This window comes from Amia ocellicauda, chromosome 5 (genome assembly GCF_036373705.1).
Source record: "Amia ocellicauda isolate fAmiCal2 chromosome 5, fAmiCal2.hap1, whole genome shotgun sequence".
NCBI classification, from domain to species: domain Eukaryota; kingdom Metazoa; phylum Chordata; class Actinopteri; order Amiiformes; family Amiidae; genus Amia; species Amia ocellicauda.
The window spans coordinates 5,850,791-5,869,957 of NC_089854.1; the positions used below are offsets into that span (position 1 = coordinate 5,850,791).

Here is a 19,167-nt window from a genome sequence, read left to right on the forward strand (position 1 = left end):
AAATACACAGTTTGCCCGCCAGTGTTTGGTTTTAAATCTAATTCAAATTGTTTGCCATTATTTTGTATAAAGTGTATGAGAAAGCTACTACTGTGCCCTGTGATATTATTTTCTATGCAACGAGGCCTGGTTCCTAGAGTGTGGAGCTGATTTGTCACAACAATGCACAGATTCAGGAAAAAGTAGATAAGGATATCTTATTTTTAATACATATTCCTATAATACTTGTGTATGGTATTAAAATAGGTTGTGTTTTGATATTATTAAGATTATTATTTGGAAACTGAGCTGGTTTCAAATGGACTGGGTGACATTACACTGACTGAAAACCACTTCTTTTCATATCTCTGACCATTATCACTTGATCCGCTGACAGATGGAGATGGATGGGCGGGTGCTCTCGTCATTGGAGGTGTTTTGAATGTGAAGCATCACAGAGCCCGATCTTTCCCCAATCCTAGGCTTGGCTAGCCAGAGAAATCTGCTCTCATAAATCATTCTCAGATTGAAGGCCTGCCTCTCAAGATTAGGCCAAAGGGAATCAGGATTTTTTTTTTCTATTGCACTCGGTTGAGCTGGATGTTTGTGGCAAGTAGTTTGCTTGGATAAACCAGTCCTTTGAATGTTTAGACAATAGGTATTTTCCAAAGTGCCACCCATCTTAAATACCTGTGCAGTCGGGTCACTTCCTGCATGCCCTCAGACTGGACTGATTATTTTATTTTATTAATCAAAGCAACATCTCTTGTATTACTGTTCAGTCCAAATGAGAATATAACATTTCTACAAGAAAGCATACATGAACCTCTATGAATTGAAATAAACCAATATTAATGTTAATGCAAGCATGTTACCCAAAGATGTACACTTCTCACTCATGTTAAAACATACAAAATTGATCATTTCTAAATATTGTTTTAAGCATCACTTTTATCTGGAAAAAACACAAATATTTGATGAAATGTGAAATGATGAACAGGCCTGTATTCTCTATCTAGGGATTCACAGGGGAGTTTGCACAGCACGTTTAAGTGTGGTTATGCGTTCTCTGTTATATGCTTTGTGTTGTGCTGACTGCATGTGATCTGCAGCCAACAGTCAAGCAAACTGAAAGGCCAGTAATATAGTCCGAGTAATTCCCATTAATCTGGCTAGTATTTCAAACTTGACAGCAGGATTCCTTTTGCATTATATGTATTTGATTGCGTGCCAATCATTGTGATGTAAACCATATTTAACAGATTTCATTTCTGTAATCAAAAATATATACCAACACCTCCAAGGTACATTTGTTTCTCTTTACAGGCGGCGATTATTTTCTCTCTCACCACCTGTTGCGTTTGCTGACAGCGCCACTTATGTCGGATTCATTGAAAATAACAGTAAATCAATGTATATGTGCGGTTGTTTAGCGCATAATGAAAATGTGCCCAAAATATATATGAAACAGACTCCTGATCACGATCGGAAGGGTATTAGAAACAGATAGACATTGAGGAAATCACAGAAAAGTATTAAAAAGCATTGTATTTTATTGTTTGTCTTTTGCTCGACTGGAAACTATTTCCCTCGAGTCGGGTTTTAGTATGTAGTACAATGCAATAGTCTTGTGCCGACGTTTGGACATTATTTAACAGATTTATAACAAAACTAATTTTAAGTACTTTTTTTAATGCAAAATGGGCATTTAATGGGCTCAATAATGGAAGTTTATATCATAACAATTAGTGTTCACCAAATAGCGCGCATCCTAAGCATTGAATCGCTAAAGTCTTTAACTAAAATGATGCAGTCTTGTAGTTTTTCGTTTGGACACTGATGATTTGTAATGCTATTGCACTTTAAGCTGTTTTGCCTCATTATAGCTATTGTTCTTGAGTACTAGCTGAGTATCCACGACTTCTTTTCATTCCAGCACTCATGCTTGCATTTCTTTTCCTGTCGTATCAAACTCTTTACCTGTATCGGAGGTTTTAAAATGCTGTCCTTCCTCACTGACACCTGCCTGTCATGTACTGTTTGACAGGTGGCTGGGTATCTCCCCTTATCCCTGCGACCCCTCTGCGGTTCAGCTGGGGAGGAGGAGTAGGAGTCCAGCGCATCCCCCTCACAGCCCAAAGGCATCGCTCCTTCCCCCCCACCGGCTCTGTCCAATGAGAAGACAGAGCCAAAAGAGCTGTCAACATTTTTTTTCCTCCCCCCCTTTTAGTTGTACAGTTTCTTCAGTTCAAACGTTGCAGTTGATCTCACTCTCTGGGGGGATAATCGGGAGAGGATAGGAGGAATACCTCAGTGGAGAAAAGAAAAGGATTAAGAAGACGGCGTTTGGTGGTGCTTCTCTCTTCGTCCCAAGGAGCAAGGTTAGCTAGAAGAGAAATAACTTATTTATCTGGCCTGGGGATGGGGGAGCCTCGAAGAAGAGACTGAACTTCATTGAGACGCGTTGTACTGGGTGCCAGTCCTGAGAAAATCCCATCGCAGCAGCCTTCTGGTTTGGATTATCCACAATGCGTCTTTTGCAGATTTGACAACTGCTGGATTTGTTTGTATTTGATATAGATGGATACATATCTATATTGATATGTGATTGACAAACTAAACAATGATCAGAAGTGTTGTATTTTGAACAATATCCATATTCCCAACACAGAACATGGATTTTGTTCACCTGAACCTCTTTGTGAGATGTTACCAGCGCTGAAAGCATTGGACCAAGGAAGTTGCGCCTCCGGACCGGGCGTCATTGTACGGGGATAAAAAGAGAAGTCGGTATGTTTGGTTTAAGCAGAGTTCATGGTTCTGCCCGGATCCATGGGAAACCCTCTTCAGCTACAGGAGGCCCGGGATTAAGACATCTGTCCAGAACCGGGGGACCTTCACCAGAGGGCTCAAATGCCACCTCTAGGCTATACTTTGCCTTTATTTTACTCCTGCTTGTGCTCACGCCCAGAGTGGATTCTTCATGGTGGTGAGTATTTTCCACTCTCTCTCACACACACACACACACACACAGACACACACACACACACACACACACACACACACACACACACACACACACACACTCAGACACACAATCACACATACGGAGATACAGACAGACACTCACTACATAAACGCACACTCTTTCACTCACACAATCACACACACACACAGAGAAAGAGAGACACAGACTCACACTCACACATCCATATATTCTCCCACGTCCCCATCTTGCCCATTTTGCGTCTTGTTTTAACTCGGCTAGGTGCTTTTTGATGGGATTAAAGCTGTTAAATCCCCCAGCATGACAACGGCGTTTCATTACAGGAGTTAAATGAACTCACCTCTTAAATACTTATTTTGTCCTTATCCCCTTTTTCATTGCGATTGCTTTTCATCTTTTCTTTTCTTATTTCCCCTTTTTGGTTCCTTTCTCATTTAAATGTAATTTGAACTACAGTAGCCCACAGCCACAGGATTGTGCACAAATGCATGTCTCGATCTCATGCTAAGATGTGTTTTACTTCCTAACAATGCAGAGCTAAGAAGCAGAAAAATAATTAATGTCTCAAGATAACGCGGATTCTTTTTACATTACTAACTGCAATTGTCGCATTTGTACTTCTGTCAAAGTTCATAGCATTGGTTTATACAGATGTTTATTAAGTTTATAAATTAGCTTTTTTGTGTTTGCATGTATATAACTTAAATGCTTGTTTTAATAGCTGCCAATTAGGTATACATATTTCCCCGAATTTCTTATATAAGAATAATCAACAGAAATGAAGATATGTGTTAGTAGCCATCATTGACACTAGTCCATTAAATCATGTAAATATAAATCAAATCTCCATATGTTTTTTTCTGACAACACTTATATTGTTACAAAATTAATATAATTAGACAGCAATTAATTCGGTTTAACATGTTCTTCTCATTATTATTATTATTATTATTATTATTATTATTATTATTATTATTATTATTATTATTATTAAAAGCTTTGACACATCTAATTTGAATAAGGTTATCCCATAGTACAGCTTTCAGGTGGTTTACACCTGTTCTGTATCGCAGGTTCTTCAAATTCCTGTCTTTCTTGAGATGAAAAAACATTTTCAGTGAATGAAATGCTTTACATTGATCAATAGCGATTACATGAATGAACTATGTCTATATTTTCCTTCAAGGGAAATCGAACCTACTAATTAGGCATATCAATCATATTTTCTGACCTGTCAATTCACGCATTATATAAAAATGTATTTTATATTTAGCCTTTCCACAGTTTAGAAGTATTTTAATTCATTATTAGGTTTTAGGTTATTGATTAAAAAAGAATGCACATTTTTATATCGGTCAAGCTGCTGTTTTTGTTGAAAAAAGGGGAGCATAACGGATGAAGTTGTAAAAAAAAAAAATAATAATAATAATAATAATAATAATGTACTGCATGCAACTTTCTCTGAACTCTTGTGCAATTGGACATCACTGGACCATTAAACTGATGATTGACTTTATTAACCTTTGCATAATTGTAATTGTATAAGAACATGAATATTGTATCTGTCAATCCACATCAATTCCCATCTCAGAGTGGTGGTTCACCACAGGACTTCAGGATAGACTGCTCTAAAACTAGTTTAAATACAACAGTGTCATTGATCTGCCTCCAGGGTTTAATTCAGTTTAAACAGGTAGCCTAGTTGGTTTTAATTCAACTAATAGTTTTTCATGTTGAGGTTTGTATTCACTATTTTAAAAGTTAGAGAGCGTTTGCACAGGAAAGCTCGCCAATTATTAGCAAATATTACGTTATAACTGTTGTGAATGTATTGCTGTTATGATATATTATGATAATGTTTCTGTTATCCTCAACAAGTTACATTTATAGAAACATTGTTCATGTTTTGTAAGCCGTCTATGTTGTATGTTTTTGTTTGTTTGTTTTTGTTGTTTGCTTGTTTGTTTGCTTTTGGAAAAATGTTACATATGCAGCGTTCACTGCAACTGCAGTGTTTACAGGTTTCAAACTTTATTGTTTTAACTTGTTAGTTTAAGACACTTTATCTTTCTTCTGTTCTAATTGTCTCCTCGAGTTTGTTTCCCCACCATCTTTTCCTTTTATTGTGCCATTTGTTTTTACCAGTGTGTGTCAGGAGCCAGGGCTTATGTCCCAGTGTTATGTGTGTTTCTGGGGTTTATGATCAATATTAATTGCCATCCATACCAGTTGCCACTTTCCACACAAATCAGTGGAGATGGAACTAGTAGTGGGAATCACCTCCAGGCAAGAGGCTGTCAATCCATCAAAGACTCATACATTCAGACTCCCTAATACATCTAAATCCTACAGACAAGTGTGTCGACCAATTGACACTTCCACCAGAGAAAAAAGAAACCTTAAGACACACTGCAAATCACTTTAAACAATGTTCAGTTCCCTAACAAAGCGAAGGAGACCTACATCTTGGCTGGAGTTGCAAATCCACACTAAGTGATACAAAGATGCAATCATTATTTCCTACAGACAGAATTTACTGTAGCGCTCTTTGCTGTAATGCTGCCAGTTGAGAAGCTGCATTTGTAAAGTATCGTCAAACGCCTGGATAGAGCATATTATTATTTAATGGATAAGTGTGCAGCCATGCTAGTGTAGCAGCCTGCTGTTTAATGGATAATGTCTTAATATCCAATGCTCCTCACAGCAGGATGCAGTTCTTGTTATTCTAGGTCACTCCTCCCGGAGATGTTGAGTCTTGATATTTCTCCAGTAGGCATGATGCCCAGGGAGGTGGTGATTGGCAGATCAATAAACCTTATAAGAAATCAGCTCAGGGCTGGCACGGCTTCAAGTCTGTGTAAAATGCTGAGAGACATGTTGCCGTATGCTGGGATAGAAAGGCTGCAGCAGACTGAGCTGTGGAATAGCTGCTTCAGGTGGAGTTTGGTTGTGAGACATTTTGAGATCCATCACTCAGTTGAAAGAGCTGTCTGTGGATGTTAATGGAGGATGTTTTTCTCACCAGCCAGTCTTCCAATAATTAAAAAACGAATCATAGAAATGTAACCTTGTGATTGACAGAAAACAACATCATAATAATATATTGATTCCATTGGAAGGTGTGTTTAAAAAATAAAATAACTGAGCTGCATGAAATAAATAAAAGTTTTGAAACTGTCCTTTCTTAAACCTTTAAAAAAAAAAAAAAACATCTCTTTTATCTATTTCAAGAACAGCATTGTTTTGTATATTGGTTTAAGCCATGCATTGAAATACAGTAACTCAAGTCATTATTTTATATAAATATGCAGATACGTTTAGGTGCCACTGCATGGGTGTACATAATGGCCAACGTGATTCTTACAAGTTATGTTACATTTCATGGGGTACTTAGGGATTCTTTCTGATACCTTTATTTGTGCTTGGACCCTCTGTGCATAAATGTATAGTTTTTGTCCCTTTCTGACCACTAGTGATTTGGGTGGATCCATCATGTCTCAGTGTAGCCTTTTATCAAGCTGCAATACACACCACAAGAGTTTGCCTTGATGGATGGTAACCCATTAGTAGTGGACATGATCCAAAGCAAGTAGGCGCTGCATGGTTACGGCAACAGTTGGCTCTTCCAGATTGAACTGAACTGTGTCGAGTCTTGATGGTTGTGGTTGTGTTGCAGACATGGGCATCCACACAATTACAGGGTCCGCTTTAATTATTTCTGAAGGCCAGCCCTGACTGTCATGCAACTTTAATACACTGGCTACCGAAGGGTGCTTAAATACACTGTTCCCTTTGTTCAGCCCTCCAATGAAATCAAGAGGCTCATTGTACCCCAGCAAAGCATACTGTATACTAGGTGAGCACAAATTACAACCCCAAAGGGAAGTCACCGCTCTACTTAAAGTAGGCAGACCCTGGGTGATGGATTGGTTTTCATGGTTGGTTCTCTGACGTACATTTAGTATATTTTACAAAATTACCTCATGCTAGTTCATCCAAACTGGGAAATAACTAAAAGCTTCACGAGAGCCTCCGCACTTTGTCGATAAATAAGCCATGTTTGGAAGGTGCACACCATGATAATATTTACTTTGGGTTACCTTATGCATACCTCCATCTAAAAATGGGACCCGAACTGGCTGTGTTAATCACTCAAAGGGCAGATCTTGATGTTGGTGAGGAGAGAAAAATAATAATAAAGCACTTCATTCATCGACACCTCCATCCATCATATTAATGAGTACTTAACAAACGTAAATGCCCCCCCCCAAAAGATTTCAAGCTACTGTATTACTCGCTATTAGCTAATATGAGTAACTCAATCCCGAATAACTGGCAGTTTAGCTGTGGCACAGTTTCAAGCCTCTAGCTTAAATCATGCCCTCTTGGAAGCCAGCCATGCTAAAAACCTCGTTCGCCACTGATGAATAAGTCTGGAGAAGCAATGTGAAGTCCCGATCAGTGTGACTCCGTGAATTTATGTTTGCCGAGACCGTTGGGGCGGTGCAGGGATTTGCAGCAATCAATCCAATGTATTGGAAGAGGCAGGTGAGGTGCTTTAGTGCAGGCTTAATAAATTCCCCTCACAAGCGATCTGTTTGATTTTGTCCTGACGAATCACATGATCAAAACCCATCAATCAGCCCCAAGGCAGCTGCGTATGCAATCCACCATTTGTTGATACTTCACTCCATAAACTATTCCTTCTTCTTAGAAATTGTGTTGGTTCTGCTACTTATTGTGTTTCATGGACTTAAGGCTCATGTTGTGTAGTTGTTTCATCCAGGCTTCACAAGCTGCAGGAACTTGTATTAAGGTACCAGCAGCTGAATATTTCATGCTTGGTATTTTTTATTAGTTTCCAAATTTGGACATTTCTGTTACGTACACAGCAATTGTGTCAGAAAGTACAATGTATACAACGAAGAAGCAGGAAAGGGAGGAAAACAGCCTAGTCAAATAGGTTAGGAAATAAAAAGAATGCATCTTTTCCTTGAAATGTGTGAATTGGTACTTCTCTTGTTGCTCTGGCTGTACTCCATGGAAAGATGCAGACAGCTTTAATTCCTTCAGAGCCAGAAAGCACCTGAATAAAAAGATCCCCTTTCAGAGGGAAGTGTTTTACTTTTGGTTTAAATTCATTAATAATCCTAACAGACAATAATTTGTTTTAAGTTTATCCTTCAGTTCCAAATCAAAGTCCCTCGTATATGTCTTTAGGGGGGTCGAGAAATTTAATTGTCCCAAAAATCTCCTAATACACCCTAATCTGAATCCAATACTGGATTTTAAAGGTTGGTGTCTCTCTCTCTCTCTCTCTCTAGCACCTGCAAATTGTTCAGAAAATGGGGAGTGAAGCACAAAGCTTTGAACACCAACAATATATGGGTTCTTCTCTTTCTTAGTACTGTACTCACCTGGTACTGAGGCCCCAGATATCTGTTTAACAGGGATGTTTTATCCTCCATGATAGAATAATTGAACCTCAATCTTGCGCAATCGTGACACGAACTGAAGCAAGGCCCAGGCTGGCTATACTGCGGACCACATTCCAGCTACGAGGGATGTTTGTAAACTGTGAAGACATGTGTCAAGCCTTTCATACAACATGTAGTTGTTAAGCATGACTGAATTACATTAGTTCTGTTAAAACGCAAACTGACCATGTTGTTTCTTCCCAAACAAAATTCCTCATGGCTTAAAGAGCAAGTTGGGGGTCTTCGAGGGAAAACAAATGTCAGTTTACATCCCCGTCATTCTATCTTCATCGTTTTGATGTTTAACTAATATCCACCACATGCCCACTCACAACATCAGATGTGTAGTTCAGTGCAGCAGGTGTGTGTCTGTCAGCTGTTACCCTCAGCTGTGTGTGAAGAGTCCTGATGTTTGTACGCTACTCTGCTGGTACCTGACTCCTGCAGGTGCTTTTTCAGATCCCAGTGTGAAGTGGCTTTAGACAGACAGCAGCGTTTTTCAGTAAATACGTACATATATACGCAGTGTTGTGGTGTATGTATGTGTGTAGAAACATATATACACATAAATACACAACAACAGTGCATAGGTGCAACCAAGTGAGATCCAAATGAACTCGATCTTTATACCAGTGGGTTGTTTTTAAATGATTATTATTATCTATCAAATCGATCAAATTACAGACATCAATGTCTTTTTTTCAAAGGACTTTTTTCCTGGCATTCAAGGTTTATAACTGGACGACCCCCATCCTTCTGCTTTAAGTGATCACACTGCACCCCCGAATTTAATGAAAATTAACACCTTGTAAATAGCCAGGCTCTTACTGCTTGTTATTTCATACCTTTCACTCTCCGGCCAGTGATTTATACCTGCTGTAAAACCCCAGGGCCCAATCCCCACATGGGCGAGGGCTCCCTGTTGGGAACGTTTCTTCCCTCCCTCCCTCTTTCTCTCAAAGTGTGGAAGAGGCTTGGGAACATGCGGCGACAGGCAACAGGGGCGTGCTTCTGCCTGCAGGGGCCTTTCGGGAGAAATCTCCGGGCCTGGGTCTGCACAGTCTCAACTCCGAGATGGGGGCGTAAAAACAGTGCGAAGCCTAAACAAACACTCGGCTTTGCCACCTCCCTGCCCTGCTTAGACTTGCATTTGGATTTCTACATGGGAAGTGGGAGAGCCATCTCGAGATTGGTCAGATATAAGGCTTAACTCAAATTGGAGGATTACCATTTATTTCTGGATATAAAGTTCCTTTTATATCTTAAATACCCCAATTTCGGCATCTCGCCTTGGGAGAGAATGTAACATACACAGACTGTCAGAAAACTCAAGGCCATCCACTTCTACTATTTGTGCTATGGATTACCAGTGTGAAAAGGAGACAGTGCATGTATTTGAGGATGCCTCCAAAAATCCTTGTCCATTTCTATACTTAGCACTGAGATGCCTTTTTATTATTATTTATACAATTATGCGGCTGTTTTTTGCAATGCAACAACTCAAACAGAAAGATAAACGCACATGTGATTTGCATTAGTAATCACCCCTGTGTAATAGTCTAATATCCCCAATTAATTTGTTTGGTGTTTAGTGTCAGTGTTTTAGCATTTCTAAACCATGAGCGAGACATGGCTACAGAGAAGGCTTCAGGAGAAACCCAACGTCATCGGTCCTGTTGGAAGTTCTGCCAGAACATGGTAGGATGAAGGGCAAAAGAAACATAAGAAAGTTGACAAACAATAGGAGGCCATTCACCCCATCGTGCTCATTTGGTGTCCATTAATAACTAAGTGATCCAAGGATCCTATCCAGTCTATTTTTGACAATTTCCCAAATTGTCTCTTCAGCCACATCGCTGGGGAGTTTGTTCAGATTGTGATGCCTCTCTGTGTAAAGAAGTGTTTCCTGTTTTCTGTCTTGAATGCCTTGAAGTCCAATTTCCATTTGTGTCCCCGGGTGCGTGTGTCCCTGCTGATCTGGAAAAGCTCCTCTGGTTTGATGTTGTCGATGCCTTTCATGATTTTGAAGACTTGAGTCAAGTCCCCACGTAGTCTCCTTTGTTCCAGGGTGAAAAGGTTCAGTTCCCTCTGTCTCTCCTGTATCAGGACTGTAACTGGCAATACAAACCTTTTACTTTCCTCAAGGTTGATCTATTTCATTTTCTGCTCCCATAGTGATGGGTTGGGCTTCACCGCAGTTTCCATAGCCACGGTTATCCTGGTACTGGGGTTTGATTTGTCGCTCTGTGCAATTTAATTGTTAACTACACATTCCCCCTGCACGTCATATTCCCGCCCGATTCATTGGTTGAGACATTCTTGTCCCAACCTCTCCAGCAATGCCTGGGGGTATATTCCAGTAACGGGGACCTGTCTGTCAACCTCTTCTAGGTACATCGGCGCACTGGGGGCGCGAGTCATCTGCGACAACATCCCAGGGCTGGTGAACAAGCAGAGGCAGCTGTGTCAGAGGCACCCGGACATCATGCAGTCCATTGGCGACGGCGCCAAGGAGTGGATCAAGGAGTGCCAGCACCAGTTCCGCCATCACCGCTGGAACTGCAGCACGCTGGACCGCGACCACACGGTCTTCGGGCGGGTCATGCTGCGCAGTAAGTGTGTGTAGATTTTATATTCTTATTTTATACAGCGTTCTGATTTTAATATTGAGTCTTTGGGCAGATGGACTACCTAAAGCGATGGTTTTCAATTATCTGTAGCTTGCATGGGGATGGGGTCCGTGTGTAAGAGAGCAAGACATCCAAACCAGTCATATCTCTGCTTGGACTCTTGTTTCTAAACTGGAGAAATGCATCATATCCGTGTCGTGTTTTTTCCCAAAACAGTGTTCGTAAATCCTTCTAAAGTAGCATGTGCCTCCCCTGTCAAAAGACTGCCAGCTGTTACTGACACATGCTGACACATAAACAGATTCCCTTAGATGTTTACAGTCGCTAATGGAAAACAATGGTGTTGTGTGCGTTGGTGATACACACTGAGAGCGAGAGACGTATTACTGCTGTCATCACAGTTTTAAGGCTGATATAACCAAAACCGAGCAAGACAAGGCCCATTTGTCAAAAAGATTTCTCCTTTTCATCGGGGGGGGGTGATATTGTATGTTCCTTTATGAGTGCCTTCTCCCATCGGCACCGAGTTCATCATTTTTGCCAAGTAACACAAGATAGCAGTTTAAAGAGTGGAAAATTTATTTTGTCTACAAAATTGTTTCTGTGAAATGGGTTTCATTCCTAAAAAACATAAAATATGATTGTTGCCACTTTATTTGCCTTATGGGCATTGTTTGGTTGAGTAATGCTCTGCAGGCGTTCTGCAGGCCAGTAACTCATCGCCCGAGAGTAGCTGGAGTCTGAAAACGGGTAGCAGAGAAGAAGATATCTCAATGCGGGTGATATATAAACAGTAATTGGAGATGTAAATATTTGGAAGGATGTTTCTGGCACAGAGACAAATGCTGACTCTAGAACATATGCGCAGCATTGTAATTCTGTTTATGACACAGAATGGAACGAGTCAAGAGAGGCCTAATAATCTCAATCTCTTCATTTGGACTAACATAGGCAGCTATCACTGGAAACACAGGTGATTTTTATATAGAAATAGGAGATTTTTCCGGCACAGTTGTGATTTAAATGTTTATCGTGGTTAGTGGAAGAAAAACAAGCTTCACAGTCGAGACTTCATTCATTAAATATTGTCCATCATTTTGTTTTTATAAAAAGGTGTAAAAACAGCCCAAATATAAAGAAGCGGGAAAACTGACCACTTTCAATAACGGATCTGTGTCTTGTGTGCTTGAAGTTGTCAAGACCTGCCATTTTACATGAGTAGCCTTCGCATGGAGGTCACATCAAAGACAAAACACAGGGCACAAAAAGGAAGCATCAAGACATCAGTGTCTGCTAAGAGATGATGCAGAATCTCAAGGAGAAATCTAATATTTATACCACTGATATCTCCACTGTTTTTGATGGGTCTTTGTCTGAAAAGCTCTTAATATGAATTGTCCTTTTAAAAAAAAATGTAACTGAGGAGGCTATGTATTTCTCCCGGTGCTCTGGTGCATGCCTCCCTCTCACTGTTTGCTCGTGGTCTGTGTCCCGCAGGCAGCCGCGAAGCCGCGTTCGTCTACGCCATCTCCTCCGCCGGCGTGGTCTATGCCATCACCAGGGCCTGCAGCCAGGGGGAGCTCAAGACCTGCAACTGCGATCACCGGCGGGGCCAGGAGAGCGACGGCACGGGGGACTTCGACTGGGGCGGCTGCAGTGACAACATCAGCTACGGCATCAGGTTTGCCAAGGACTTTGTGGATGCCAAGGAGAAGAAGGTCAAGGACGCCCGCGCTCTCATGAACCTGCACAACAATCGCTGTGGCAGGGCGGTAAGGCACTAAAATCTCAGGGGGGATATGCTGATGTTTCTATAGTCCTTCTTCTCAAACAGAGCTGTTATAACCCCACTCCGCCCTCCTGTCCACAGGCGGTGAAGCGCTTCATGAAGCTGGAGTGTAAGTGTCATGGGGTGAGCGGCTCCTGTACATTAAGGACTTGTTGGTCGGCCATGTCAGACTTCCGGAAGACGGGAGACTTCCTCCGCAAGAAGTATAATGGTGCCATCCAGGTCACCATGAACCAGGATGGGACAGGCTTCACGGTGGCCAACAAGAACTTCAGGAAGGCCACTAAGAACGACCTGGTGTACTTCGAGAACTCTCCGGACTACTGCCTCATGGACAAAGCTGCAGGTAGGTCACAGCCCACTTGAGTGTTTGCTGCCAAAATTTGGAGAGTCACATAATAAATGAATAAATAAAATTACCCATCCACCAATGAAAAATTCGTTTTCCAAAACCCGATGTTGGTGTCATGTTTGACTGATATACATTTTTCCACCCAAAAATGGGAGCACGGGAAGGTAGAAATGGCTCCGCAGCCAGTGGGTATGACAGAGAAAACACATGGGACAATGGAGTTGGTGATCTTACATCCATACAAAGAAATGGAAAAGACGGAGCAAACTATCTCTACCAGCAAGAAGAACTCAACGCAACAAAAAGAGAATCTAACCGTGCAGGACCTCACATGAAAAATGAGAAGTACAGATATGTTCTCCACAGTGTTAGTATTGTGGAAGCTTTAAAATGGTGCATGAATCATCACGAGCCTTGTTAGCCTTAGCCTGTGCTTTCACGGAAGACTAGTGAGTCAATTAAGCTTCAGGTGAATAAAGCATGGGCCTACACACATCAAATCCCTGGGAAGCCAACCTGCATGCCCCATGGGCCTGCAATCCTGGCCGGCTTAGGGATGGTTTATAATTATTTGACCTCCTGTCGGCCGTTAATTCCATCGAGAGGTGTATGGCCGTGCACTGTAGACTCAGCCAGGCCTGCAGTGTGAAGAAAGAGTTTGCCACACACATATGCAATCGCTCAACAACTAGACTGTGGCTAAGGTTTGCCCTCCTGTATCCCCAAGCAGAGGACTGAAAAGAAGCTAACTGACAGGGTGCAAACATTTTGAATTTTTGATGGTTCTTAATGAGACATAAACAAATCGTCCAAATTCTAGAACTCCAGAAAATGATCAGTGTTCTTTCTTTTTTGGTCGCAACCCAAATCGGTCAATGGTCTAAATAGTTTTTCAGCGCATCTTACTCAAGCAATACTAGTCAATCCTATACATCTTTTACTAAGCATGCTTTGACGAAGTGTCATAGAGTTTGGACTATGGCATGTCTGAGCACGTTTGAAACAACCCTGCAGAAGTATAGCCATACTAATGCTGCAAATAATAGTTGTGTTAGGTACAGGCTTTTAAATTCAAAGGTGACTTGAATAATCCAAGTAAACAATTGAACATTAAACACATCCCTGCTGTTTTCTATGCCATACTGTAAGTCTGCTGTTGAGGCATTGCTGTTCTTATGGGCAGATGATGACATGAAAGTCAGAATCAAGAGGAGACCGTACCTGTAGGCTCTTGATCAAAATCTCCAGCACAACCAGTTACCACAAAGCGATACAGTACAGTATTAGCAGCTGAAAACATGGGGGAAAATTGGCAGTTTGTGGTTAAAGTAGTTACATTATCTGCACTGAAGAATTGAAACCTTGGGGAACCAAACATGTAGCATGTTCCAAAATAAGACATGAAAACGAAGAAGATGAGGAAAGAAGGGTTATAGCATTAAAATAGATGTTTCAAGGTGTCTCTGCTGTGTGTTTTTTTTTTCCATCCAGCAGTGACCCCCCCTGCATTACCTCACTGAATTCTCACACCTGCCCCCTATTAACATGTCTCTGTAAGGAGGCTGCTCTTTGCTCGGGGCCAGGTGGTGTCTCCTCGCCTGGTTAAGCCCCGTCACTCTCCCACACGGCAGCCATTCCCCCTCCAGCGACAGGCAAGGTCCCCCACGGGAGCCACAGGAGGGGCATTGAGACCAGCTACCTAACCTGCAGACAACAACGGATTAATATCGGTTTCATTGTAACTGTTTTACAATCTTAGAGGCTTTGTCTGTTATTGCCCTCTCCAATGACAGGATACCATGATGAACTAAAACACTGTTGTTCATTTGTCTGTTGTTTAATAACGTTTGCAAAAGGTTTTCACTTGATACAATCTTCCATCAAGTACTGGGTTTGTAGCTTGTGTTTGGTGGACAGTTGGCTTTAACCCAGGCTGCACACCTTGGGAAATGCTTGGGTGCTTCAGGGTCACTAGTCTACATGATCAATCACCTCTCGTTCCACTGAGCTGTTAATGCAGCATCGATAAAACGATTGCTTCTCAAGTAACAAATGCAGAACAAAGCATACCTATAATGTCTAATCGTGTCTGTCATCCAATTGTCCTGATCTCCACACACATTCTTTGGAGTTAACCGAGGTCGTTTTTGGGGGGGAACGTCTGAGGGGGGGTTGCGCTTGCAGAAGCTTATAAGAGTGCTTCTTCGTGAGGTCATTCTCTCCTCCATTAGTCTCCCTCTCCTGGGAATTCACAGCCCAAGGATATCGTGGTTGTGCCCAGGTCTCATTTTTCAAATCCTGATCTCCTGTTCTCTGTTGTTCCCCTTGTTTGTTTGTCGAGTGCTGTGGGGAAGTAGAATCCGGTTTTGTCGTGGCCCCTGGACGCCACCGACCACGACACTGAAGCTGAGAGTTTGTGGTGTTCTCATATTGATGTTGAATGATATCGTTTTCGATTTTGATCACGGTTTGGCCACTATCTCTTCTCTTCTTATGCCTATACATTTATGGTTCCAGTGAAAGACTTGGAGATTCATTATTCTCATGGTATTTCTAATACTAATACTTAAATGCTTAAGCTTAACCATACGTTCCTTCTGATTTGCTACACTGGATTATGATGAGGTCACAATATACCCTGGTATATGTGTGTTGAAGCTGGGCAACAGTACAGATTCACATTCTTCACACTTTTCTTCAGCCACCTCCCAACAGTCCATTGTTTTGATTCAACCAGCAGCTTGTGTATTTATTTATTTTTAAATCGACGATAGTAGAAAGGTTAAGAACTCCCAGATGAAAAGTAAAATCATATTCTAGGTGTGTGTGTGTGTGTGGCTTCCCTGACGTCTTGTTTCTGTGCTCCTAGGCTCCCTGGGCACGGCCGGCCGGGTGTGCAATAAGTCCTCCAGCGGGACGGACGGCTGCGAGGTGATGTGCTGCGGCCGGGGCTACGACACCACGCGCGTCAAGAGCATCACCAAGTGCGAGTGCAAGTTCAAGTGGTGCTGTGCCGTGGAGTGCAAGGACTGCGAGGAGACGGTGGACGTGCACACCTGCAAGGCGCCCAAGCGAGCTGAGTGGGCCGACCAGACCTGAGGACCGCCCTGCAGACCCCCCACCCTGCCCCCAGACGCCCCCTCTCCTCAGGATTAACTCTGGGCCATGGCACTCTGGGATTTGTAGTCCCCCTCTTCCCCCCGAGACCTCTCATTCCTTCCTCTTCCCCCTGTTGCATGGCTTGTATTTAATTATTAACACAAAAAAAAAGCACTAAAAGAAAACTACACTTCCCAAGAGACAGTCCTGGCCCCTTTGCACATCATGTTCAGTAAACCCCCCCACCCAACCACTTCTCTCCACCCCATACCTGTCCTGTTTCAAACAGGGCTGTTGGAGCAAAGGGCTGCAATATGTGCTTAAACTGTGAACTCTCGTGTGTGTGTGTGTTGTTCAGAGGGTGTGAGTGTAATGTTTGTTTAGTTTGTGCCTTTGTTTATTTTCACCTTGATATGGAGAAGTGCAAAAGCCCGCCACAGGGGTGCTGTGTTGAAGATGCTTTTCAAGACTCAGAACAAAGTGTTGGCAGTAGTCCTATGCAGTTCTTTCCTCTCATTTACACACACCGTCTTTTTATTTTTCTTGGAAAACCACTGGTGTGGCTCCACCACAGAGTTAATCTGTGACCACTGTTTGCAGTTTATTATTGACACGATTAAGGCCAAGAAAGGAAAGGGACTTTCTACACAGGACAAGACTTTTCTGACTGAGTTGTGTCGGCCCGTGGAAAAGCACTGACACAATATGAACACCGATAGATTCTGAACGCAGGATTCTCCTGATCTGTGCTGTTCGGGATGGGTTTGGACCTCTGTCTGGGAGGAGAAATGGACACGGCATTTGGATTAACTGATTTCCGAAAGGCAAGGAAAAATGTGGTCAACATTGAAGTGAAGAGAACTGTGACAAAGAATACCCTGCACTAAGAACACTAGCTAAAGTATGAGCGATATACTTACATATATATATATGTGTGTATGTGTGTGTGTGTGTATGTGTATACATGTATGCAAATGCCTACAATAATTAATGTAAAGAAACTCGATGTGGTCACTGAACGTATGACTTTGCTCAAAGGAAAACCTAGAAGTTGTGCTGGCATTCAGCCTGTGAAAGCGATTCCAGGACTGGGAATTGGGACAGTGAACTTTTATTTTGTCCAGCTTGCCTGTGTATCTTGTGTATACTGCTTCATTATTTTACAGAAGTAAATATAAATATTAGTATGTCATCAGAACCCCGTTTTATCTATGTATTTATTTACTGATTGATTAATTAAGTTCATTCCTTTCAAAGGACTTGCTTTTTTATTTTATTGGGGGGGTATATATACACACACACATGCACACACACACACACACACACACACACACACACACACACACACACACACACACACACATATCTATAGGGTTGGGTCCACATGCTCCGTAACAAACCATTTTAATCTTTGAGTCATCTGTTTTCTGAAACAAGACAAATTAAGAGACCTCACGAATTTTCCTAGCAAACATTTTCCAAAGAAAAACAAATCACCACTTATAAAATATATCTTGTTTTCATCTTACAAGCATTTTGGGAATTTTTCAAAACAATTTGACTAGTTTGTAAGTCCATTCAGAATTTCTGCTTTCATGAGGACACACTATGCATGCATTTATCACAGTACATAACAAGTGTAATTTAAAAACAAACTAAAACATATAATGTAAAGGAAGATCTATACATAGCCTAATAACATGATATAATATAAAACTGCAGGAGATCTCAGATTTAAACTACTCTTATAAACCATGGCAGAAGCTTTTTTTGTAATAAGAAGAACATAAGAACATAAGAAAGTTTACAGACGAGAGGAGGCCATTCACCCCATCGTGCTCGTTTGGTGTCCATTAATAACTAAGTGATCAAGGATCCTATCCAGTCTGTTTTTGAATGTTCCCAAATTGTCTCTTCTACCACATCGCTGGGGAGTTTGTTCAGATTGTGACGACTCTCTGTGTAAAGAAGTGTCTCCTGTTTTCTGTCTTGAATGCCTTGAAGCCCAATTTCCATTTGTGTCCCCGGGTGTGTGTGTCCCTGTTGATCTGGAAAAGCTCCTCTGGTTTGATGTGGTCGATGCCTTTCATGATTTTGAAGACTTGGATCAAGTCCCCACGTAGTCTCCTCTGTTCCAGGGTGAAAAGGTTCAGGTCCTCAGTCTCTCAGTAGGACATTCCCTTCAGACCTGGAATAAGTCTGGTTGCTCTCCTCTGAACTGCCTCTAGAGCAGCGATATCTTTCTTGAAGTGTGGAGCCCAGAACTGTCCACAGTATCCAGATGAGCTCTAACTAGTGCATTGTACGGTCTGAACATCACTGCCCTTGATCTCAATTCTACACTTTTGACAATATACCCTAACATTGTGTTTGGCTTTTTTATTGCTTCCCCACATTGTAATAAGGGTTATTTCATAACTAGAAAGACTGACATGCACTAAAACTAAGGTATTCAAATTATTCTTGCTGACCACAGAAAGATTAGCCGAAAACCAAAACTGGCCAATAATGACTTGATGACTTTAATTGCTGAGCTTGGGTTGATATTAAAGTTTGAAAAGCCATGTTACAGAAAGGCCTAGTTTGAGCCACAGTTTAGTTTTGTCTTTATCCCCAAAGAGTCTTCACTTGTGTTATCAAAGCAGCTACTCCTTTGCAGTCCTGTTCAGTTTCTGTTCAGGTATTTTCTAGATGGCTGCAATATTAAACTCTTTGCATAAATAAACTCTATTAAATAAACTCTTGAAACTGTGGGTTCAGGAACAGTTGAAAGAGATTAACAATTCACACTCTACTATGTTTGTCCCTTGTTGATAATATTTACCTACTGATGA

General features: G+C 41.5%; 1 protein-coding gene across 2 annotated transcripts; it reads left to right on the forward strand.

Annotated features, from left to right (window-relative positions):
- The first annotated feature begins 2,205 nt into the window (after positions 1-2,205).
- On the forward strand, positions 2,206-17,532 carry wnt2bb (wingless-type MMTV integration site family, member 2Bb). Of its 2 annotated transcripts, none has more exons than XM_066703418.1 (5): positions 2,206-2,968; positions 10,855-11,081; positions 12,591-12,865; positions 12,964-13,228; positions 16,104-17,532. In XM_066703418.1, exons 1-5 carry the CDS (start codon positions 2,772-2,774, stop codon positions 16,331-16,333), a joined length of 1,194 nt encoding a protein of 397 aa, XP_066559515.1. In that variant the 5' UTR covers positions 2,206-2,771; the 3' UTR covers positions 16,334-17,532. The 2 variants fall into 2 exon arrangements, with proteins under 2 accessions (XP_066559515.1, XP_066559516.1); XM_066703419.1 differs by having other exon boundaries at positions 2,207-2,968; positions 10,855-11,075.
- The last annotated feature ends 1,635 nt before the right edge of the window (positions 17,533-19,167 follow it).